The sequence below is a fragment of the Micropterus salmoides genome, unplaced genomic scaffold (assembly GCF_014851395.1).
Source record: "Micropterus salmoides isolate LMB-PRFRI ecotype aquatic unplaced genomic scaffold, ASM1485139v1 Ms_hic_scaffold_16, whole genome shotgun sequence".
NCBI lineage: Eukaryota > Metazoa > Chordata > Actinopteri > Centrarchiformes > Centrarchidae > Micropterus > Micropterus salmoides.
This window is the reverse complement of record NW_024040707.1, coordinates 28,377,632-28,403,623: the sequence shown is the minus strand read 5'-3', so window position 1 is coordinate 28,403,623 and position 25,992 is coordinate 28,377,632. Positions and strand designations below refer to the sequence as shown.

Below are 25,992 nucleotides of genomic sequence, written 5' to 3'. Positions count from 1 at the left end.
TCGTGTGTGTGTGTGTGTGTGTGTGTGTAGGCTAAAATGTTGTAGGCTAGGCAGGCAATTTTTATACCCAAATAGAAGTGATCCTTTGTGATATTGTCATGTCTGTTGTCACCTTTCAGTAGCCCTATTTCCTTAACCAACACTGGTTTATTTCTTTTGACTGATATCAGTCAAGCCACACACAGCGGAAAACATCTCAGCTCCTTCAGAAAGAATTATAAATCTGTGAGTTATGCAAAATCTCAAGCTTGCAAGATAGGCTACTGTATGGCCCTATCTGATTTACACTAGAAAACGACATTAAGTTGTAGTTGATCTATATGCACTGGCACAATGGGCTTTTTACTGGAAAGATTCCTTTATTTGACATAATAAAAGCTTTGTATCACCAAGGGAGACTGAATAAATAAGTGTGCATGTGTGTGCAATGTGTGTGATGTAGGATAGAAAGGTTTTGTTAGAGAGATAAAGGCAGAGCAAAATAACTATGAGGGAAACAAAGAATCCAGAATGGATCAACAGGAGGAAAACAGAGTGAGCAGAGAGAGGAATAAAAGAAATGCAATACCAATCAGTGCGTTTTAGCGTGTACTGTACTGTAGCCTGGTATCTTCATATCGAAAGAACATGCAGTGCAAATTCAAGTGGAAGGTCTGGAGGGAGGGAGAGACAGTGGTTTGAATCCACAGCCACTGACTCCAGGCCTGTCTCTGCTCCCCAGGGTGAAGTAGCAGAAACCAGGGCAGGTGCACTGCTGCAATGCACTGAACTACTCTCCCCACAGCACATAAAAGAGGTTACTTTTATTGAGGAGAAAATAAAAGCTTGTCAAGTTTGGCAGAATGGAGACAACATTTCGTGTTTTAAGTTATAAATACTATATTTGATTGTTTAATCACTGCTGAGTGGAGATTAAAGTTGCAAAAGTGAATGCAACTATAGTCATCTGACAATCAACACTTTGAAATGTGAGTTTTTTAACAGAAATCACCTGAGCCCAAGCTGCAGGTGCATAATTTAGATTTGATACATCAAGGGAGAATATGATGAAAATCTTAACATAAATACAGATGACAACACTGACGTATTAGCAAGTTGAAAAAGGCGCATATCCATCCACGGCTGAGTAATTGGCATTTAGTTGTTTGCATATGATTACCTCACATACTCTTTAATTTAGTTATGGCTTCTACTCAATGTATCCCCTAAATTATCACTATAGGTATTTGTCAGTGTGGGGATTAGTGCATCAATTCTGATTATTCTTTTTCAAATGTGTTTCTCCCCACACTTGTGCAAGTGAAAGTGCAAGGCTGAACTTTAATGGTCTATATAATATTGATTTGGTGTGGTATCTATAGTTCTTTTTTAGGCCTGCTGTAAATTGCCAATTTTTAATATGCCTGTAATAGCCTACATGAGTTTATTGTGTCTGTGGTGTTCATTACAGATTTTCTGCATAATGGTTTATGTTCCATTGGTGTATGCTGGCATTTTTATGCCTTTATTCAATGGTTGGAAGAAGAGAGATGTCAGGAAAGGAGGGGAGCGAGAGATTTTGAACGACAGAGCAGTTTATGTTGGGCACCTAAACCCCTTAGGCCGCCAGAGTCCATAGAATATTTTCTTGAATATCACTTTTGTGTCAGTAGTGATCTATTTAATCTTCACGTAGTTTCTAGAGATTAAACCTCCTCAAATTGTGGTCTTCACCCCTGACACGAAAATGTATGATAACCTCTATGCTACAGGACCGTGATATGAGAATCCTTCTGATCTACATGTGCATGAGAACAGACTTACATAACAGTCTGGAATGGGATCAATCTGGATGTGTTGAGCTCACAGAGAAACCTCAGAACTACCCTACAAGCATGCTCCTCTTTTAGATGAACCTTATGGACTTCTGGGTGCCCATAAACCCTCTTCGGGCCCCTCATAATAGCCTCTGGTGTTTGTCCTTTTTTATTTTTAGGTTAAACCACAACTTTTTTTGACTCAATAATTACCTAATGGAGATGATTCACACGTGTCAAACATTACATAATATATCCTACTGAAGTCCTATGTTCGTGACATGCCTTCCTGCCGCCCCCCACCCCCGCCTTCCGTGGCCAGATTGAATCTGACGTTTAGAGGCCAAGCAATGGAGGGATCGACAGATTAGTGACTCTCTCTCTCTCTCTTTCACTCTCCTCATCCCCCCCCCCCCTCTCTCTCTCACTCTCTCTCTCACTCTCTCTCTCTCTCTCTCTCTCTCTCTCTCTCGCTGGAGGACAGGCGGCAGCGTTGGATCGGCTCGTTGTTGCGGTCGGACTTTTCCTTTCCCTCGGTGTGCTCTCTTCTTGCGGGCTCCTGGACGCGGACGAATTTGGGAGCTGATCATGGGGTCTTCATCAACATCTTCTTCAGCATCTTCGGCAGCATCAGCACCACACTTTACTTTCTTCTCGGAGGCGCCGGATCACGAGGAGAGCGCACTAAAATAAAACTCCGGCTTTGTCGTCGATATCCATTCCGGGAAACTTCTTTTTCTCTTAATCATTTATCATAAAGCGTGTGGAATGGAAATCCAAACTTTCCTGCTGTCGACTCTCGCCCTGCTCTTCGTGGGAGATATTTTCACCAGGTGAGATCAACCTTTTACTTCTTGCAGGTGTCTTGTTAGGCCACTACGATCGGAAAAATTCAATAGGTGAATAAAAAGTTGAATAAACCACAAACTTAAAGTCTGATCAGAGCGGGCGATTAACCCCTAAAAATAAGAATTAGGTTACATTGTGAGGACAGCGTTCCAAGTCACGATCCAATCAGCAACCAAAAATCAATTAGGCTATACTTTATAAGGAAGAATTAATTAGCCTATAAAAGATCGCTGTGTCTGGTTTCCCATGACTGTACCTTATTAATAGCCTATTGTGCAGTACGCTTAACGAAGTAGGTCTATGTATGTGCATGGCTCTACATCCTTACATAAAAATACTTCTCCACACCCACAACCCAGTCTGCTTTCTCCTCTGCTTTACCACCGGGGACATGGACTTGATGACACTATTTGCATAATGCATATGCATAGAAAGACGTGATTGTTTTTTATGGAGATGAATGCCAGGTGAGATGAGCTGGTGCGATTTTGGGCAGCAGGTAGTGTCACAGGGGTCAAATATCAGATGGTGCCATGATGCACATGGATTAGAACAGGCCTCTTTGTTAAGCCATTTACAGGACTAACACAGTAGGCCTACAGTTAAACTGAGCAGCCCCTCATATAATCAATAGCCTATAGATGCCCAGTTTGGAGAGTTTTAAAAAAGCAAGGGAATGCAAGATGGAAAGCTCCATCAAAAATGTGCCACTAAATTCGATTTTCAAGACCTCATTTGGTGCCTATTTTTTGCTCAAATGTATCTAAAATTTGAGATTTGCAGGTAATGAAAAGACCGATCCTCCTGAGCTCAGAAAACCTTAAGTTCACTGCCATTTTAAGTGATTTTACACAGTTGCCACATTTTTTATTTTAATAATTGAATCCAATAATAACCACTGACTGACATTATTGTGCAGGATTATAAATTACCCTCTTACACAGATTTCTTGAATACAAAAGAGTATGCTTTTGTCAGCTGGTTAAACCAGGTGCATCTAAACAAGATGGCAAACTTTAGTGTGTTTATATTTATGCTTTCAATAGAGGCCTATGTACAGTCGAAATGCACTCATCCTCTTGTACATAAGCTTTCACAAGCACCCAGTTCTTAGGATAACCAGCATCTACTACTGAGCCCCAAAACTCATATGCTGGCAAACACCTCTTCTGAAAAGGGCAAAGGGTGAAGCTACTTAGCTTTGGGTGAAATATGGGCAAATCACTTCCATTGTCCCTCTTGGCTGTTCACCAGTAGAGGGAGTAATAGCTATTGTAATTGGATTTTCCTGCTTCTAGTCACTGCTGTTATTATTTTGTTCTCAGAACAATGCAGAGTGTAGGCTTTTTTTTGCACCTCATTATGTGTCAGCGCTCTCTCTCTCTCTCTTACAAGCACAAAATCATGCACCCACACACACGTTGCTATTTTGCCTTTGGTGGCTGAAAGTTGCAAACTGCTTCATTTCCTCACTCCCCCTGCTGAACAGAATTACTCTGGTTCTCTTTTTAGCTCCTCGCTTATCCATTTCACAAAAGTTTCTTAGTGAAATTCCTGTCATTTTCACAGCTTTCTTTCCAGCTGAAGTGCCACATACCCAGCCTTCACTTCACTAAACATAGTCTGTATCTAATTGATAGTCTAATATCTGTAATAGAGGTAACAACAACAACAACAGAACCTCAAACAGAACAAGTGTTAAGAATATAGAACACCAACAAATTGTACACAGATTGTATTGGTGTTGGTTACAGATGTTTCCAAAAACAACAAATCTCCTTGCTTGTTTTAACACAATAGATGAGAGTGAGGGTATTTTGTATGATTATGTTTTTGGTGGCAGAACTGTAACTGTGAGCCTGATGGAGTCAGAACATGTCCTCAATAAAGAGATTATAGTCGAGAGTTGAAGTTTATTGGACCATATGAAGACCACAGTGGAAATAACTTATTCTTAAACTTTAATGTGTAAAGTGTTCAATGAATATGTAGTTGTCATATGTAAATCAGTCAAATATTAAAATAATAATTGAAGGAACACAAAGTTTTTGTGGCTCATTGGTCAATTTGGCCTTGATAAAATCATACAGTAGATACTTAGTGGTAAGGCTGGTGATATTCAAAATGTTTAAAATCCACAATGAATCAATCTTTCAAGTCTTGCCTGTGTAGCTAAAGGCTGATACTGTATAGCAGAGCAACTTTTAGAGCAATGATGCTGGGCAACGTTGCCGTCAATGATAATGAGTAAAGATTACTACCGTAATCCCCTTCCCCCACCATTCCGCCATCTGCCCCGCACCACCGCAATCCGTTCGGACTTGCCACTAGCAACACTGCCCAGCATCATTGCTCAAAAAGTTGCCCCGTGTATCATCAGCTTTAGGATGTGAAGTGGAAGTGAATGGATGCTGATTGGAGGCAACAAAGAGTATCTCAAAAGTCATCTCTAAAACCCTGTGTCGCAATATGAGACTAAAACAGTCCGGATGAAATCTGACTAAACTATGTCCAAAACAACAAATAACACACACACTGATTATTTCAGGTATATACAACTACAGCTCCCATCCCAACCGTATACCCACTATCAACAAAATCTTGATTACCAACTGCCGTGGAGCCCCAGACAGTAAGGATTTAATTAGTTTACTGTAATTTGATTGATTGACAAATTTGTTTGTGAATATGCAGAGGGGTCCTGTTTTAAAAATTCTAAACCACATTTCAATATATTTATTGTTTCGGGTGATATTATGTTCATATGGTGCATATTTCTTGACATATTTATATTTAATCAAATTATCACACAACTGACACAAAAAAGAGAGAGAAGGGCTTGTAACCCACAACAGAAGAACTGGTTGGTTTCTGGGCCTATGAAAAAATAATAAAATAACGAAATAAAACTAATCTAACGTGTGTCTCCTGTGGATTAGGAGCCAATTGCAACCCACTGCTCATTTGTGCCCTGGTGCCCCATGTTGATCTGGCTCTGCATGGGAGCTGGAGTTGTTGAATGCTAACAATTTCATCATATTTTACTGTCCAGAAAAGCTCAGTAGTATGTTTCAGCTATTCATAAAGACAGGTAGAGAAGGTGGGACGGAAGACATTCTGCTTTTATGTATACACATAAAATATGTCCAAACGTGGACAAATTATAGTTTAGCAAGATGTGATGCAGTAGGACTTAATCCCAACATTTCATGATCTGTATGGTCTGTCACACTTGTCCTTAAACCTGCACTCAAGTGACAGAGTGCACCTAACTAATATGTCAGGGACTGAGTCAGCAGATGATTCCCCCGTGCTGTCCAGATAGGACATTTCCCAATAACACATTGACTTCATCATGTTCCTTTGGCTGCATGAACTAGCTCTAAAGCCGTACTCTGCTCTGACAGCAGGGTGAGGTGGTACAGGGACACTTCAGTGCTTCCACTAAAAGCCTCCTTCTCAAAATAAGGTGACGGACCATATGTACACAACAAAAAGAAACAGTTTATTCCAATAATTCTGTAATCTAATACGCTCAAATTCTGATTACCAAATACATTAATTAATTAATACTAATTCATTTGTGTAGGATTTTTTTTGATGCTCTCAAAATATCATCAATTATAACATAAAATCTGACAACCCTATCTTATCTTTTTTGGGAGGCATATTTAAGGAGATTTAGCAAAACCTTGAAAGATTTTTTTAGATACTGACTCCACGATTAAATGTGTAATTTAACCACATGTTTTTAAAAACTGACAAATGTTAGCCCAACTATAAATAAATTAAAGATGCAGTATAAATACAATTTTAAATTTGACATTTTAGTTTGTACAATTTTTGTTATATTGTCAATTTAAGTAATTTCTTGCTTAGTAAATAAAAAAAAAAAGAAGAGAACTCATCACATGCCCAGAGTCAAAAGTTATATCTTCAAATGGCTTATTTTGTCTGACCAACAGTCACCAAACCTCAAATGTGTTCCTTTTACAATATAGTATAAAACAGAAATGCAGCATATGGTCACATTGAGAAGTTGGAACCAGCAATTGTTCATTATTTTTTATAGATAAATATTCTGTATATTGATTCATTTGATGGATGCAACCAAAATCACAGTTTTCACCAGCGATGTATGACCTTAAATTATTCAGTAACATATTGTAGCCTATTATTATTATCAGTTATTCCCTTAAAAGTAGAGCTCCTCCAAATTAACCAAAAATAACTGAAACAACAGCTACAGGATCTTTCATATTCTCTGGTACTAAATAAGAACAAATTCATTCTGTAATATATCAACTCCAAATAGGAGTTTTTCAAGTGCTGTGAACACTAGTACATGAAAATGTTTTGCATGCTTTGCAGTTCATCCCATAATCAGAATACTGAAAGTATAGTTAGTTTAGTCCAGGAGTTAGTTTATAGGAGCAGTGTGTGGCAACATGACGCACATGCTGTACATCCAATAATGAAAGCTATAAAGCAAGTAAAAATGTCCCTTTATTCAAATTTGCAGAAGCTCTGATTTTTCTGGCTCTCTGAAATAACAGAGGAGACCCACTGACCTGAACATTAGCCCTGCAGCATTTTGAGAAATGTTAAGGAATTTTTAATTATATTTCAAATTTAGAACATTAATAATATTCTAATGAAAATTCTGATAAAGTTTAGAAAAATTGGAGTATTTTGTTTGATTTTGACCTGAAGCAGACTGAGTGACTTTTGGAAATCAACTCTTTAATGCAAGCTAGACTAACTGCATTTGCCTGTGCATCAACTAAACTATATATTTGAATACCAGAGCATACTAGAGCAAAAAGATCAAATAAGTATAAATACATACAGATACACTGATACATTCCTTATAACAAAATATATCCAAGATATCCTTACTTCTAGTCCGTCAAGCTCCAAAAATGTTGGATTCCATAATGTAACCATCAGCATCTTTTCGTTAATCCCTGGTTGCCTGCCTGGTCAATGTCCACGTCATTCAAACTCTATTTCTCTGGTTTGTAAAATCGCCTTTCTAGTTAGTAATTAGTAGTATACGAATCAAAACTCAATAACCCTGATGACATCATCAGTGTTCTTTTGTTAGGCTTTGGGAAACTCTTCCTGAGCCACAGAAGACAAAAACGTCCCTTTTAGGTGTTTTATTAAACTAAATTTATCGTGGGACTCTGTCAAGGTTCTGTGCTTTGTACACCCACCACCCACCCCCATAATCACCCTATGACCACTGTGTGGTACAAGTATCACTTCCTCCACTGGAAAAAAAACATTGTCAGTTGACATTGTCCATGCTGCAATTATAGTCAAAACATATTTAGCAAAACAATTTAGCAGTATACAAATGTAAGTTGACAGGGTGTTAATGTAAGAGACAGGGTTGTCGTGACACACTTTTACTTAGAGGCGAGTCATTCTGACAGTCTCAGCATCAGTCCTTGGTGGAGTTTACTTAGCATATTTAATTGAAACTACCTTTAAGAGAAAGAAGTTTGGACAAATAGAAGCAGAGGAGACCACAAACTGAAACGCAAGCCAGTCTGTTGTTCTGTAAGTGTTGAGAGTGTTGACCTCTTCATTTGCCGGCAATATAAGACTTGTGCTGCTCGAAGTATATGCAGAGGGTCATTGCCCCCCCACTTTAATTAAGGTGATCTCAGACCTCAATGACAATGACAAAGCCCCAATGAAGTGTGACTTGTATAGGCCTAGTCTAAATGTAGTCTATTGTAAAAACAAAATACTCTCCAAAGCTTTAGTTCTGCACCTGGAGACTGTTTTGCACAAAATCATACATCCGGATCAAACAAGATTTAAAAAAGGTAGACAGACCTTCGGTGACTAGTTTACTCAAATTCAAGCATTAACCCAGAGATCTCTTTATATGCACAGAAAGTCTTTGATCACATTTAATTCGACTACCTATTTACAGCTCTTTGAATATTTGGCTTCAGCCCTGGCTTACCTCGATTCTGCCCCTCTTGTTTGACCAACCATAGAACCTTTAACTGTTGCTCTTAGTGACCTGGCCACTTTTACAGGTTTTGAGCAGGGAGACCATGCACCTAAACTGTCTCTGTATGCAGATGATCTCTTACCATACTGCTCTGATCGGCTTAGGTCATTTCCAACTGCACTTATATGATATAATCACATCCTTTAGCATTGAATCCGCACATAAAATTAATCCAGCCAAGATTATACTTTTCACCATTAATGCGAATGCATCCAAACTCTCGTTCACTGGACTCCCCTTTAAAGTGGTACCTCACTCTTACTTACCTTGGAGACTATGTGACAGCCAGCGTTAGCCATCATTGCTCATTTCAACGGCAGGCAGGATTAACTGCTTTAAAATGGTAATTATGCCAAAAACGTAAAATAATTTTAATACTTCCTGTTTTCTACCAAAATCTTTCTTTGAAGAGTTCAATAAACACATTTCCACATTCTTCTGGGACAAATTCTTCAGCTTTGTAAGGCATTTTTAGCAAAGAGCAAGATAGATGGGGGTCTTGCACTTCTCAACTTCCTGCATTACTACTGGGCTGCTAATATTCAGAAAGTGACATTCTGGATGCCTAATTTTTGGCATGGAGATTAACCTGTTTGGGACAACTCTGTGAGCCTCTAGCCCCCAGTTTCCTGTTATGTGCTCCTCTGCTACCCAAACCACTTGAATCTCTGATATGATCACAGTTTAGGATACATTTTGGATTAAAACAGTTCAAATAGAGTTTTGACCTCTTCAAGTTTGGACAAATACACATAAAAAAACAACAACATTGTATTCCATTAGCACACTTTCAATCATTCATCTATTTCCTAATAACCTCAAAACTTCTTACAATATTTCTCATTTTTTTGTTGCCTATATGATAACGAGAAGGAAAGAGAAAGAACGGAAAGAACTAAATTATTTGCACTACATCACATTCATATGGCAAATGCTTTAGTCCAAAGTGACTTACAGTACAATAAGTGCATTCAAACCATGTAGGAGCAAGAGCTACACATCATACAAAACTGTAAATTGCAAGTGAATCCCTTCTAAACAAATAGCTAAAAGCATGCTCAGTGTAAGTGCTTAGCAATGTTTTTGAAACAATACATAAACAAGTGCTAGCAAGGGTTGTTGAGATGTAGCCTGTAGACTGTAGTCCTGACTTCAGTGGGGAGTTCATTTGAAAATTAGAGAACCAGTAAAGGATAAAGTAAAATTAAAATTCATTTTCAATGTATTTTATCAAGCAACTGGATATAAAGGAAGAAATTTACAATTAATTTAGGTAGTATTCAGTTTAAATAGTCATGTGTAAGTATTTGTGTATGACACTTCTGTATATTTTATAATATTTAAGTGTCCAATGTGTGAAACATTAGTAGAGTACCAATGCTGAATGAAAAGCAAACGATTGTTACTGTCCATTAATGCAGTACACACACACATACAGTACAAACACAAACACACACACACACACACACACACACACATTATAAATGGCAGCTGTCTGTTAATATGTACGACTCGCTTATGTGTGTATTATGATTTTTCCAAATGGATTTTGATGCTTTTGCAATGCTGTTCATCACACATCATTGCCAATAAAACTAATGAAACAGCAAAGCGTCACAGATTGACGATCAAGGCACTGGCACTCGTCTCTTGTTCAGGTAACTAGCAGTGTCAGTATATAAAACTAATAAGGCTTGTTAATGTGTGCTGCACATTTCACAAAAAGACGCCATAAATTTGAGAGAGGCTGCTGCTCTTTGTCTTTCCTCTCTTCCATCTCCGCTCCCCATCTGTTTAATGTTAGCTCATAAACAGACGGGTGCAAATCCAGGCCTCGGGAGAAACATTTAATAAAAGTGAAATACGGAAGGAAGAAGAGCGTCTGGAAATACACTCTCTCAGCTGTTTGTCATGGATGGAGGAGCGAGAAAATAAAGAGGTGCAAATGTTTAGTAAATCTCCATAGAGAGCAATTAAATGTTCAACCCCGTGCATGTCTATTAACAGCATACAGTAACATTTCTATTCCTTGGAGAACTGCATGTGAGCGTTTCTGTTTGGGTTTTTGTGGTCATAAAATGCTAAGTCAGGTCAGGAAATCAAGAAGTAAGCACTTTCACATTTTTCTCAAACAACATTAATTTACAGAGTCAGAGAAAATCTGATCTGCTCTTTATAGAGTAGCAACAGTGGTATCTGTGACATTTCAAATGAATGTCCGTTTTGCTGGTTTGTAGATATTGATTAAAATCAGTGATACACGATTTGGTCTGTCGATAAAAGCTTTCACATTTAAGCGTCAGACCGCATGTGCTAGGTCCTTTGGATTAAAAATCTTCTGGTGCACAGGAAGTGAAATATTGTGTGTTTAGAATAAATAGAAGAAGAGCTGTGTATGAGCAGCAATAAGGACCCAACAGATAAACAGAAGCTCATAGTAGAATAATTTGTGACAATTGTGGGAAACTGCAGGCATTTTAAATGTAAAGTAAGACAGACAAAAATACTGTAATACCTCAGTAAACCGATTAGTCTGATCACAGCAATAGTTTAGTTAATAAATCGATTAATACAGTAGGATTTGTCCATAGCAGCCACACACTTCTACGCATTCTCGTCCCTCCATTCAAGGAGGCCTGTTTGACCTTGGTATATTAACAGATTCCTTGAAGGAAAAATAATTTATTTCCACTTTTAGAAACTTCCAATTAGAGAAGAAATCCAGGAGTCACATAGTGATTAATTAATTCACTCAGTGTTCCCATTTAATTCAGACATGACAGTGATTGCCAGGCTAAAAATAAATCTGCCACTACAAAATGGATTCCCTAAGGAAATGTTAAAGACATGGCAGAAATACTGTTTATATAGACATGCAGTTATTTTTTGTTACACATTGTTTTGCTGCGGAGGTCAATTTTCCATGTAGCTGTGGGTGTAATGTTTTTGCTCTCTAGGAAGTCGCCTTTCTTCAAATGTCAGCCTTATTTCAAAGGTCACTGAATGTCTTTTCATTGTTGGTCAATAATAACACCTTCGATCCAGGCTTTGTGGCCTTGAATGTCAGTGAAACCTTTCTTTCTGAAACCTTTAATTTACTCTATTTATCGAACATCAGCCAGCTCTTTCAACTCTGGGTGACAGTATTTCCCCTAAAATTCGATTCTGTACCACAGTGTACGTATGAAAATATTAATGGATAATACCTCTAGCTGTATTGAATGACCATAGTGTTGAAACATTGTCTCTCATGATAGGGTGTAACTGACTTGACTTAACTTGAAATACATAAAGGTCCACACTGTACTATGCAGTATATGTGCATGGTATCTGTATGTATGCATGGTATTTGTTTACAGACTTGCTGTTTTGGTATACAAAACTGCCACCTGGTGGTATCTGAGCTGTGCTGCTCTTGTTAAACCCTACACTGAGGCAGTGGTTGTCAGCATGGGCTCCGGGTGGCCCCTGTAGTCCTCAGGGAAGTCCATTTATACCAGCAAATAGTTTAAATTTTTCTATTATTCCCCTCCTGAGAGAGTTAGAGGAATGGATACATAAGGATTGCTTAAATTGAGGTGTCACTAACTAGAAACAGAAATGTAGAAGTCCAAACTTGTTCCAAATTAAAGTCTTATTAAATAGTAACATAAAGTCTCACAAGAACATATTTTCATTCATTAAAAATGTTTGGAGGCTTATGTCCTGCATGTCACAGCATGATGTTCCGTCTGAGCTGTGTGTAATCTGCAGCTACACTGGTAGATTTGGATCTGCCTCCTTGTGGACAAAAAAAAGAAACACTACTTAAGAAAAATATGCCTGCCAGGCTTTAACCAATGTGGTTTTCATATGATTATACAAGTACAGCTACTTGCTCACATTCAGACGACATGCTGCTAATGATAACACATAATCATTCAAGTTATAGATAAAAATACAGTGCTATTATTTAACAGAGAATACAATCAAACATTTTATGAAGCAATTATACGAACACATTTCACACATATAAAACACAAAAGATGTGAGAGATTTATGACATTTGGATATTGAGTATAAAATCTACCAAAATAAATTTGAGTTGTGTTTTGTATTTTTGCAGTACTATATAACATAACCTGCCAGGGCTGGACTTGGACAAAAAAATCGGCCTGGGCATTTTTGGTCCAGGCAGCCCACCACAGTTGGTCAGACACTCCTCACTAATACACCATCCTTGAAGTCCCCTTAAATATGTGTACCTACTGTTATATTCCCCAAAACCACTATAAAGCTGCATAGTAAAGTGCTGTGAATAAGTGAACCAGTGTACTCATTCGCATTTTACTGACTCCCTGGTGAAAAGAGGTGGAGTACACAAATTATACTCAAGTAGAAGTACAAGTAATCAAAGAAAAACACCCTGCTAGAACAGTTACAGTATCATTTCAAGTCATTATTAAGTCCAGAATTCCCTGCAAAGCGGTACAGTTTCAACAAAAACACAGTGGGGAAAAAACAAATAGCTGTTTATTCAATTATGGAGAGGAAGAAAATAAACAAAGGACAACATTGTTGCCTGTAAATGAAAATGTTTTTCTTAATACATACATAAGTGTTCGTTAATTTTAACACAGTATGCTACAGGTGTTGTGTAATTAGGCCACATTACACATTTGTAGCCTCTATCAAGGTAACCCTTAGCCTAATAATCTTAATAATTTTATCACGATACATATAGACCTAGGTCACTCACAGCAGTATGGGCTTAGCTAACGCGATGCTCATGAAATATCATCACCTAGTCAGCCATTAGAATAGTTAGCCAAAGTTGCGTCTGCGTTAGGGAACTGTGCTAGCTACCAAAACTATGCCAAATAGCTTATGCTGTGCTATTTGACACTGACTAAGTGATTACCAGCAGTAGGTGATGGTCTCACTTCGTCATCATCATCATCAGCCTCCCTGCAAGTCCCTGTTAAGCTACTCCATGCTTACAGCTTCACCTACACTCTCCTCCTGCTCACTGTGTATCCCTCGGTCCTGTCATGGTCACTCTGTCCCTCTGCTACGCTGTCACATGCCTCCTCCTCTGCCAGGCAATGGCCATAGCTATCCATAGCTCCTTCAAGTGCCTATGCCTGCACATTATCAGGTACTGCAGCATATCTTGAAGCTACTGCAGCTCCGGTAAGAAACATATCGGTTATTTTGGCACATTTTTTGGCATCAAGATTTCTTTTTGAGCTTCTCCTCCTTCACCTCACTTGTACTTTGTTTCCATTCTGACACCTTGAACCGTCCACAGATTTTTGGCTCTGAACCACGCTTCTGACACAGGGAACAGAGGGGTAGAGATGGAGGGAGTGCGTTGTCCCACCATGCAAATGCCCAATATGCCAGATTAACAGTCCAGCCCTATAACCCACATTATCATAATAATCCTCCAGTTTGTTCAAGAATGATAATGTGTATGAACAATCATTTTCAAAGCATTTTGTTGTGTCACGTGTGTGTTGAAGATAAATCTACAAATAAAAACCTCATTAAAAAAGGTTTGTCATGTTTTGTTAAACCCCTCCATGTTTTAAAAAACAGAATATGAATTATACCATATAGTTAAAATTTATTTGTGTGTTGTAAAAGGGGTTGCTTGTGGTGATGAACTCACAGAGAATTAATACCAACTTTACAGTTCCTTTCAGCTCATTGCAGCATTTTAGCCTCTTATCTCCTTGTTTTGGTTTCAACCTATTTTCCAGCAGTAGCAGGCAACGGTTTTCAGAGAATAGGCTGTGATAAATCCACTGTAAGCTATCAGTTAGCTACTTGCTGGTGAAGCATTTGCAGCTAAAGAGACAGACATTTTTCTCAGGGGTTTGTGGAGACCAAAACAGAGCTGAAAGGAGAGTTGGACATTGGACATTTTGCAAGAAAACAAAAACATAACTCCACATAAATGCTAATGCTGCTCTGAGTCTGCTGGATGTGTAAATAGGTATCTTATTGCTAACATGTTTTCATGTAACAACTTTATAAGAGGATAATATGTCATTGTTGTGTTTAGAGCTGGTTCTTCTCCCCTGACCAAAAGCTAATATTGTCCCACATTTAGAGTCTTGTTTTTATCTGTGTATGTTCTGGTCTCTATCTGAGTCTATACCAGACTTTCCTGTGTACTCATGGTGTGACTGGATGACCACTGAAGGCTGCTGTTTTTGCTATTTGTCTCATTTAGGGCCATGCTGAGTGACATTGGAGACTATGTAGGTACAGACATTCAAATATCCTGGTTACCTAATCTGGATGAATTAATGAAGGGCTATGCCAGAAATTTTCGCCCTGGGATAGGAGGTGAGTATGAGATCTACTGCTCGTGGCGTTGGGTTGCATTTCACCCCCTCACATTTACAGCCATCCTTAGCATCACAAAAATCAAGTTACTGCAAGATGGATGTTCACATTTCATTTCCCAATTCCATTATCTTTAGAGGTCTCTTTGTTTTTTGTTTGTTTTTGCACGACATTAGAACAAAACTGTATTTACCTTGTAAATACTTGCTTTGACTCCTCCATAAGGTGAATCATCAAAGGACACATTTAGGTGAAGAGAAGCTTTGCTGAAGGGATTATTAATGCATTTGCCCTTCAAGGGCAAGAGGGATATGGGTGGTGCAAACAATAAGCACCACTCTAGAGACTTTGCTAAGAATGGCTGCAAAATGTGAAACATCCAATGACCACAGCGATAGATTTCTCAATCTCACAGCTTAACTCAGCTGAGCAAAGGTGAAAATGTGGAGCAGGAGCACCACTATCACCACACACACTGCCCTGTGCACTGCACGCCTACACAGACCATCATAACACAGCATCATGTGGTGGCTGCATTCCTTGATGTACCATTACAATGACCACTGAGGAATCATGTCTGTTATTTAGAGCAATTCCCCTCATTCAACTCACATCCCATAGCCTTTTAGTGTAAAGTTTGTTAAACAGCAAATACATATGTACAATAACATTAATTAAAAAAAGGATTCATAACAATGTTTTGCATCTCGGAAACAACTTCTTAGAGGCACAAATGTAACTTTTCGCTCACAAAAAATTGTTGAATTGTTGTCATTGTTAAATTTTTTATTTTTTCCACAATCCAAGATAATCAGCGTGAGCAAGGGGATGTACAAAAACATAGTTGGAAATTAAAATACAAGCAATTTAATTTATTGGGAGACATGCATAAGAAACATGTTATATGGACCTATTTTACCAACCTTGCTGTAGGGAACATAAAATCAAAAATCCAAAAATGCACACAATTTCCAAACAAATCATTTGTTTGGAAATTGCATTTTGGAAAAGATTTTTACATTACATTAATTTACATTACATTCACTTTGCTGTTGCTTTTGTCCAAAGCAACTTGCACCGTTAAATTCCATGCCTACCAAACAACTATGACTCTGTTACGTGAGACAGTCCCTAGAGGTTTTGCAAAAATTTCGAAACATTAATTTGAAAATAAGGTATCTATTACAAATGTATTATTAATCTGTACACTTCCACTGGAGGATTTTTAGTAAAAAATGCTTGTTATTGCATCACCTTTAAACGGTCTCCTGCTGACCTTGGTGTATAATAAACACCCTTCACACTAATTGTTAATAAAAATGTGAATATGATTATCTAGAAGTTGTTGTGGGAAGGTGTTGAATTGTGGGGAATGGTAATGTATGATTCCTTAATGTTCAGTATAAATAGCCTTTCTGTTCTGCATCAGTGAGCTCCCCCTTAGTTTCTGCCCTCTAGCATCTGATCACAGAGGCACACTCCATGCTAATCATATGGCAAACTGTTGAGTGAAAATGCTACAGTGTGTGTGTGTGTGTGTGTGCGTGTGTGTGTGTGTGTGTGTGTGTGTGTGTGTGTGTGTGTGCATGTTGGCAGAAGCTCACTCTGTGCGAGTCCATGAAAGCCCACTGCTGTTTATGAATGCCCACAGTGCGATGTGCCACTTAGCATGGTTAAACTGGATAATTCTTAATCTCTATGCACTGTTGGAGTGTTTGAGACGTGGGAGGATGTTAGGTGGGAGGGAAACAGATGGGTGTCGGAGTGAGGAGTGAGAGGCACTGATGGAGTCAGAATGAGCAGAGAAGGTGTGTGGGTGTGTTTGAATTGGGGAGGGGGCAGGTTTGCTTTCTTTTCTCACTTCTCCCCTTGCAGGTCCACCAGTGAATGTGGCCATGGCTATTGAAGTGGCCAGCATTGACCACATCTCTGAAGCTAACATGGTAAAGTACACAGCCACTTTCTCCTTCCTTCTACAGTGAGATTCTCCATCATCCCGCAATTTAGCTATTGCGGCAAAGATCAAAGATTTGCTATTTGCATAATCCTGATTTATCCCACTTGAGGGTTTGAAAGTACTCAGTGTGAACATGTGTGACACATTGGCTGAGTTGTTAGATAATGTGATGTTTTCACGGATTTTGTAAAGTAGGAACAAAATCTAATGAAAATATTCTCATTATGTATGTGGCCCTGATTCTTTTCCAAACAAATAAATTTTTCCTTCTGTGTTGAACAGTTGAAAAACCACCTACAATAAGAATTCCAAAAAAGGCTTGTCCAAAGCTGAAAAACAAGGGTCACAAATAGTTTGGGCACAAATACACAGTAGAATTTTAATTCACACCAAACATGCTTCCATATTGGTGTCAAATACTATGAACTGGAACCGCTTTAGAAGTTACAACTTTTTGATATACAGTATGGTTTAAAATGTGTGTTTTTGTGCGATTAGGCGCCTCTTCTGTTTCAGAGTATAATTAACTGCTATCATAAATAAGGACAGGCATACCAATGTGATATCACGGAATGGTGTATAAATAGCACGCCACTTTTAACATTTCGGTGTGCCATGTCAGGTTTTTGTGTGTCATTTCACGCTGTTCAGTCCCTATAGACCTAAGCAAAACTAAGAAGGTTAACCCTAACTGCGCAGCAGAAGGGTTAAACCGGTCGACATGCATATATAATTAATGATGGTTAGGTTAGCAGTAATGTACATCGGTGGGGATGTCAATGCTAGCATCGTTAGCTTGCTAAATAGCTAGCTACTTAAACTTTAACGTAGCTAACGTTGTCTAGCTAATGGTAGCATGGTAACTTACGTAACGTAACCATGAATGTAACGTAACGTAGTAGCTAACGCTAACGCTATGTAGCTAAAGTAGCTAACGTTACCACGATGTAGAATGGTAACTTAGGTAACGTAATGTAAATAAAAACAAAAAACTACTGTTGTGTAATTATTGTTTCACTTGGGAACCGAACACTGGTCTCCTGGTTTTAGGACCAACTGACTATCCAACAAATTGGCATGTTATTCATATGCCTTTTTATGATTACATTAGGCTACTTACGACCAAAAACTAGCAAGTCGCTTACTTTGCTTACACAGCTAAACATCAAGCAAGTGCCAAAATACATAGCAATATTACTCAGTAGTCCAACTGTGTACACAGAAACAATATCAGTTCGGCGTCTGCCTTGCAGGTATTTCTTTCACAAACCTCTTGCCAACATCTGGAAGCCTCTTGCTTAGTGTCTCTCTTTTTCTCTACTTAGCATCCTATGTCAACTGCTAGACAGCAGCCGATGCAAGAGCACTTACAGTAATATTATGGAGGTGTAAGTGTGTTATCTAGCATGTTTGCTAACATCAACTCAAGATTTATAGCAAGTCGCTAAACCTCTGTCTGTCAAACCTCTGGCTGATTTTGCTCAAGTCGACAACTTTGCTAACAGAGTCAAACATAAGCAAGCACAGCAACACAAAACATAGCAAGTCAGCCAAAAAGTTATAAGTCTTTTATTCTTGCATCCTTTCAGCTCTTTTAGCTCATGCCATGAGTAAAAGCCAGTCTGATATTCTCTTTTTCTCATCCTCGCTTCCTCCAACATCTTCTTTGGTCTCTTTGCAGCCTCTGCCATGATGTCCATACTAAGAATACCGAGCTAGCTTCTTCCAAAGAACTTATATTGTACTTTATATACTTTTTGCTGCTGAAGAGTCATGTTGGTGCATTATGCAAAAAAAAGCATTATGCTGTTGTCGTGAAAGGTTTCATGCACATGATTTCAATGTTAAATAGAGACAGAGATGCCATCAAAATTATTTTGAAGCTGTAAATCAAGATAAAATTACTTCATAATGTTGCTTTAAGCTGTGAAACAATATCAGAGTAAAATAACAAAAAAATATTAAAATAAAAGAAATACACAATTGGAAAAAAAATATGGTGAAGATTTTACACAGTTCAGATAATTAACTTTAAATCATGTATTTATGAGATCTCCTGTTGAGAACTAAAATAAACTGATTCCAATTTGTGCTCCCAAGTGATATCGTGACTTTCTGTGGGTCAAGCCCCAAAAACACTGAAGACATTATTTCTAATGGTTTCACAGGCAAAGCAGTATATTCCTCATAACTAAGCTGATTTTCATGTGTAATTGCGGACTTCAGTCTATCTGATATTGAACCACACAACCTATGTCTGTGTCTGTGTGTTTGCATGTGTGTTATTCCTGGCAGGAATACACCATGACCGTATTCCTGCGGCAGAGCTGGCACGATGACCGCCTGTCCTACAATCACACCAATAAGACACTGGGGTTGGACAGTCGATTCGTGGACAAGCTATGGCTTCCCGACACCTTCATCGTCAATGCCAAATCTGCTTGGTTCCACGATGTCACCGTGGAGAACAAGTTGATCCGCCTGCAGCCCAATGGAGTCATTCTGTACAGCAGCCGGTATGAGAAAACTAATTGTTGTCTTCACTAATCAGACTCATACAGTCAGAAAACGCAGCTGGGTGTTGAACCGTTTCTTCGACATGACAAAGTTCTTACTAGTTTCAGATTTTCTATGATTTTTTAAACTCATGCCGCCAGAAACATCAGACATTTGAGGGCACAGACATCTGTTATTTGAAAATCCTACCATGAGAGTAAACAGTTTTCTCTGTGGTAACTTCATAAGCTTAAAAAATCTTTGATATGGTCTGACATGCTTGTACATAGCTGATGTAAAAAGATAGGGGAGATAGGGGAATATGGAAAGTTGAAGGTAGAGGTAAAGTGGATCGAGGTGAATAATCAAAAGCGCTAAATTGGGATTTACTGTCAGTATGTCTGCAGTCTATGTAGACACACACGCGCACACACACACACACACACACACACACACACACACCACTATGATGGTGTACATTGAGTTTTGATCAACTGGGCTGTTTTGTTCCCAGAATAACTTCGACAGTGGCGTGTGATATGGACCTGACCAAGTATCCCATGGATGAACAGGAGTGTATGCTGGACCTGGAAAGCTGTAAGTTGCGATTCACATAACATAATTTTCCTCCTTCACACATGCTAAGGAAAATTTTGCTTTTTCGATTTCTCTAGATGTGTGTTCATGCCAAAGTAAAGTGACATCTAGGAAAAGTTGCAATGTTATAAGCTTCCTCCATTCCTCAGTGCTAAGATAAAAATGCGAGAAACCCTTACATGCAAGTTGGACTGATAAAATGTTTTTTTCATTCTAGACGGTTACTCCTCAGAGGACATTGTGTATCACTGGTCAGACAGTCAGAAACACATCCATGGCCTTGACAAACTGGAGCTCTCCCAGTTCACAATCACAGACTATCGGTTTGTAACTGAGATGATGAACTTCAAATCTGGTGAGTATCCATCTTGTTTTCATCTGTTTTTTCTGTTAATGTTAGTGCCAGCACAGCCAGTTTAAAGATCCCTTGCATGGTCCTTGAGTGTTTTATGTATTATGTACTATTTTGAGTTTTTCGACTTGTTTTGCCTCTTGTGTTGGAAAACTCTGCACATTCTTTTTGAAGCAAGATTTTGTTTTTACTGTAGGCACTGCAGTGGTTATATTCTATGCATAGAAGGAATGGATCAAGTCAGGCTTGCTACCATCACACTACAGAGCCAGGCATGAGGTTTAGGAGATGATACGAGTTGCTGCTGGGAAAATGCAGTTTGAAATACTACTTTATGATTTACATCTTGAAGCTTTGTCACCAGGGGCACATGTGAGCAGACAGACACAATGTCTGTGAAGAACAATTGGATATTTTCTTTAGTATAATTAGCTTCTTCAGTAAAGCAATTAAACACGGTGTCTGCTTTCTGCTTTCCAGCGGGACGATTTCCAAGGCTCAGTCTTCGCTTCGAGCTGAGACGAAATCGAGGTGTCTATATCATCCAGTCATACATGCCATCGATATTACTGGTTGCCATGTCCTGGGTGTCCTTTTGGATCAGCCAATCAGCAGTCCCTGCTCGTGTATCCTTAGGTTGGTATTAGTTTGATGGAGTCTGTTTGTCTTCTAAAATTACATTCTAAAAGGGGAAACTTGAATCAAAGTTGGTGTTCATTCATCTGCAGAAAGGTTGAACCATGTTGCTAAAGCAGATATTGACCTTTCAGTAAAAAGACCACTAGACTAACAAATCTAAAGTCCTGAGTAGATGAATGAACTGAATCATACCAAACCATACAGACAATTTTGCTATTCTTAGGGCCTCACCAGTATTGGGGCTACATAAGTAAAGCTCTTCCTGGTGGTGCCACTAGTGGAAAGACAAAATGGTTTATTCTTTTGGTATTTTTAGTAAACAGTTGTAGTTTGGCAATTTGGCAGTTAGATAATAATAGATCTTGTAGAAAGTAGACATTTTGTCCCGAGGGTGCTGCTGGAGAAAGTATCATTAAATGTCCAAAATGGAAAAAGTTCATCCTCTGCAGAGCATGAAATCCTCAGTAAATGTTATGTCAATATGCCCTTTAGACACTGATATTTAATGTGTAGGAGTGGAAATCTGGGCTCTACGTCAGGCCAGATCTATTGAAATTTAGTGTCACCAAGGCTACTAGCAGAAAAAGCCATTAGCCAGCCAGCCAATTCATGGCTTCAGACGTTAATATTAACTTCTGCTAAAAATTACAATAAATGTTTAATTAATACTGGGTTGCTAAAGACAACATATAGGCTATCATTTCACAGTCTGTGTGGTCTGGTTTACTAGAGTCTGCAGCCATGCTAGCTGTACTTAGGCACAGTGGTGCTTTCAGCAAACACCAGTATGCTAACATACAAACAATGAGAATGCCAAAATGCTATTTTGCAGATATAAACTTTACCATTTTCAACCATCTTAGTCTATCATGTTAGCATGCTACAAATTGTTAAAGGGCCTATATGTAGTCTTCAGCCTTAATGCTCATTTTGATTTTTATTCCCAGATCCCATTTTTTTTGTTTGACAGTTCACATTATTGCTTAAATGTGGCCCATATCAGACTCCAGTACGAACTGTCGGCGGCCTGAAAGTGAGCTGCATTTGCAGAAGAAGGGAGGGTTAGCAGGCGAGCTAATGTTATCTAACATGAGCAAACTAAAGCACAAAATCACAATATATTTGTTGTGTATGTTAGTTGACTGATAAGTCAAAATGCAATAAATAAACACTAAACACAGTACAACAAGTACAACTGATGCTGATGGGAATGGTAGTTTTGCAAGTCCTTAGTTATAAACCAAAGTATTTGACAAATTAACTTTTGGCGCTATATGAAAAGTCGATCCACAAACAATACTGAGAGACATGAATGTCTATACAAAATTTAATGGGTTTCCGTCCAACAGTTGCCCTCAAAAGCACGAATGTCAGGAATCACTTAAGTCATTAGGGTTCATCCTCTGGGAACCATGAATATTTGCATATCCACATGGCCATGCTGCAATCATGGGTAAAAACCCACAGAACACTAATCTGTACTTTGTGCCTGTGTTCTTTCCACAGGGATCACAACTGTTCTCACCATGACCACACTAATGGTAAGCGCCCGCTCCTCCCTGCCTCGAGCATCAGCCATCAAGGCGTTAGACGTCTACTTCTGGATCTGTTACGTGTTTGTGTTTGCGGCACTCATTGAGTACGCCTTCGCTCACTACAACGCTGACTACCGACTCAAAGAGAAGGCCAAAGTGAAGGCCAACAAGCTCAGCTCTGAGGTGAGGAAATCATTCCCATCATGTACTCTCATCAGTAGACAACAATGTAGAGCTTCAGGGGAGTGTTGTGAGTAATGAGCATGCCTTTCAAACACAGACCTGGGCCAGGCTTCAAACCCCAGTGTTGACAAGCATCCATCCCACTGACCTTCAGCAAGACAATGAATCTCCATAGAGCATAATTGGAAAATAGCAAACTCCCCTTCAGGGAGTAATAGCAGTTCTCATCATACTGTCTCTTTCCTTTGCTGTTGATATACATTTTACTGAGGTGTACCTTCAGAATTTAACATATACACAAAATTAAAACAATAAACACAATATCAAGCAAAAACTGGCAATATGCTGACAACACAAGAAAACTAAGGACATGAAAAGATGGTTAAGGTCAGTAAAAATACAATGACTATAAAAACTTACCAATGTCGAAGCAACATCACAAGATATAATAAACCATAGTTTCCTTTATAATCAAGACTCTGCTTTGCTAGGAGTAGTTCTAAGCAGTTCTGGATTCATCATCAAAATTTCTAATGTTTTTTAAAAATATGCCAAAGTTCCCAGGGCTGAATATTTTTATTGCAAAAACACAGAAAGTTGAAAATGCCATGTCTTTATATATATATATAAAAGCACAAATAAAAAGTACTCTCTGGTAAATTAAAATGAGTGAAAAGTGTGTCACTGGTATATAGTAAATTAATAATAAAGGAGTGGAGGATGTCATAATAGATCATTGTTAGAGATATATCACATGCCCTATTTAGCGTGTACGAGCTATTACCATCAGGTAGATGGTACAGGATGCCAACCAGGCACGCAGATCATTTGTGCCTACCAGTATTGCATTGTCTAACAAACATTGTCTAACATAACTTAACCTCTGGGTATGAGGATTCTGCACCTTATTATAATATGTAGAGCACTCTGGTGATGTTTTGTGCTGGTATCGTAGTTGTCTGTTTGTTTGCTGTATGGCACATGATACATTTTTGAAATGACAAATAAATAAATATCTAAGTATCTAGCACTGCCACACATGCAATTTGTTTGAAATAATTGCCCCTCTTTTTTTGTCTTTTAATATTTAGCAGAGTTCTCTGGGTGGCAGAGGGTCTAACTGTCACTGTTGCCTGATTTGTCAAATATTGTTGATGCTGACTGACTTAAAACTGTACTCTACAGTTAAGCCTCAGAAAATGCTTAAATGCCTGTCTCTGTGTTTTCCCTACAGTCCATTGTAAAGAATGGCAAACAGGCAATGGTTCTGTTTTCACTGTCGGTCACCGGCATGAACCAGGGAGTGATGATTTCCAACCGGCAGGGGCGGACCCAGCGCTCCAGCAGCGAAATCCCCGGAGAGGGTGGAAGCCAGGAGGCCGAGCCAAGGAGGAGAAGGTCCAAGCAAGCGGAGGAGAGCAAGGAGGAAAAGAAATGCTGTTCCAAGTGCGTCTGCAAGCCCATTGATGCAGACACCATCGACATCTATGCCAGGGCTGTGTTCCCATTCACTTTCGCTGTGGTGAATGTGATTTACTGGGTGGCGTACACCATGTGAGGAGGAGGCAACAGTTCTATTTGAATGGCTACCATCCAGCGCTGTACATAAGAAACTGCTGGAGCTGTGCCACTTCAATGCTGGCAGACTGGTGCAGCTGACATATACAGAGGCCTCAGTAAAAAAAACTTGAAAAAATGAAGTTATGGCCTATGAATATGGAAATATGGTTAATTAATGGAAGTAGTTATGAGTTTAAAAAGTGTTAACAGGACTTAATATATTTAAATACAAATACAGAAATGGATTTTATAACGGTGAAGGACTGTGTTGCCTGTTGGAGGTTCACATACACAGTGAACGCAGTTTAACCAACAATCTAGATTTCCTGTTAACACTGTTTCCTGTTATGAACTCAACTAAGGACACTACAACAAATGATCCTGCTTGAATACCTGCAGTACTGACGCAAATTACCATAGTTAGCTTAACTAACTCAAAGCCACAATCTGGAGTGAACCGCCTGTTATCTCAAAAAGCAAAAGCGCTTCCCAAACTAGAGGATAACAAGATGAGGTGTACTACTATTCTGCATGGCTGATAACTCTCTCGCCCTCTTCCCCTGCCATCCCCACCCCCTCTCTTCCTCTCTCTCCTTTGGTCCTCCACCCAGTTTTTTTCAATTCATTTTTTTGTTCAGGACACAGCCTGGATTGTCTTATCACCTTCTGCCAGTTTCCTCACAATTAAAGGACTTCCTGCACTACCTGTGTGTGTGTGTGTGTCTCTCTCCTGTCTTCAAATGGTCACTTGAACCTAAAATCCAAATGGTTGTTGGTTGTGATTAAAAGAGTAAAAAGAAAATGCTGAAATCCCTTCTGACAGATGCTTTGTCACTGCAGGATCTCTTTAAAAAATTGACGCAGGGAATATTATTTCAACAAAAAGGCTAAAAAAAGAGGCTTTAATTTGAGGGATTATGAATTATTGACTTACTGTGCTCTATTAATAATTTCAGACTCTTGACTGTCCTTTCTTTGAACTTGGGAATTGATTATAGGAATTATAGGGATAAGAGCACCACTGCTTCCTAGTCCAAGAATTAAATTTTTTCTGTGTTAGATTCAACAACACTGCATTGCCTTTATCATTGCATTATTATGTGTGTTGTTATTACCACAATCTAATTTCTTCTTTTAAGTTCATCCAAATATTGGTGGAAATTAAATCAGAAAATGTTGTATACTGCATCTAAAGCTCTAGAGGAAAGTTCACGGGGTCACCAAAACATTAGAATTCCTTCACTTAATATCCACAATAAACCTTATTGAGACCTGGTTAGCTCAGGATAGCTTGTCAGGGATCAAATTGATGGTCAAAGGAAAATCCTGACCTGAAAGTGGGATATATATATATAGTGAACGCCAGGGACTCAGCACAGTATTAGGATTTATCCACTGTGGACAATGAATGTCCCAATGAGTGCCTGATCAACCTTAATAAGAGGTCCTTATTAAAAATGTTTGTGTTACTTATGTAAAACAATTAATATATGCAAATATATTGTTAAAAGATTGTTTTTTACTCTCAAATGTCAAAATTCCACTATTGATCAGGGTTTATTCCATACATTGTAGTCAGGCATTGCTGACATTGGATAATTCAGCAAAATGCAGAAATAATTTTAATGATAACTTTTTTGAATGTTTTTAAATTATTA

General features: G+C 38.7%; 1 protein-coding gene across 2 annotated transcripts; it reads left to right on the top strand.

Moving 5' to 3' along the window:
- Window positions 1–2,252: 2,252 nt before the first annotated feature.
- Window positions 2,253–25,038, top strand: gabrd (gamma-aminobutyric acid type A receptor subunit delta). Of its 2 annotated transcripts, none has more exons than XM_038723233.1 (9): window positions 2,253–2,629; window positions 14,900–14,931; window positions 16,891–16,958; window positions 19,268–19,488; window positions 19,983–20,065; window positions 20,283–20,420; window positions 20,898–21,053; window positions 22,563–22,774; window positions 24,009–25,038. In XM_038723233.1, exons 1-9 carry the CDS (start codon window positions 2,565–2,567, stop codon window positions 24,330–24,332), a joined length of 1,299 nt encoding a protein of 432 aa, XP_038579161.1. In that variant the 5' UTR covers window positions 2,253–2,564; the 3' UTR covers window positions 24,333–25,038. The 2 variants fall into 2 exon arrangements, with proteins under 2 accessions (XP_038579161.1, XP_038579160.1); XM_038723232.1 differs by having other exon boundaries at window positions 14,900–15,015.
- Window positions 25,039–25,992: the final 954 nt, after the last annotated feature.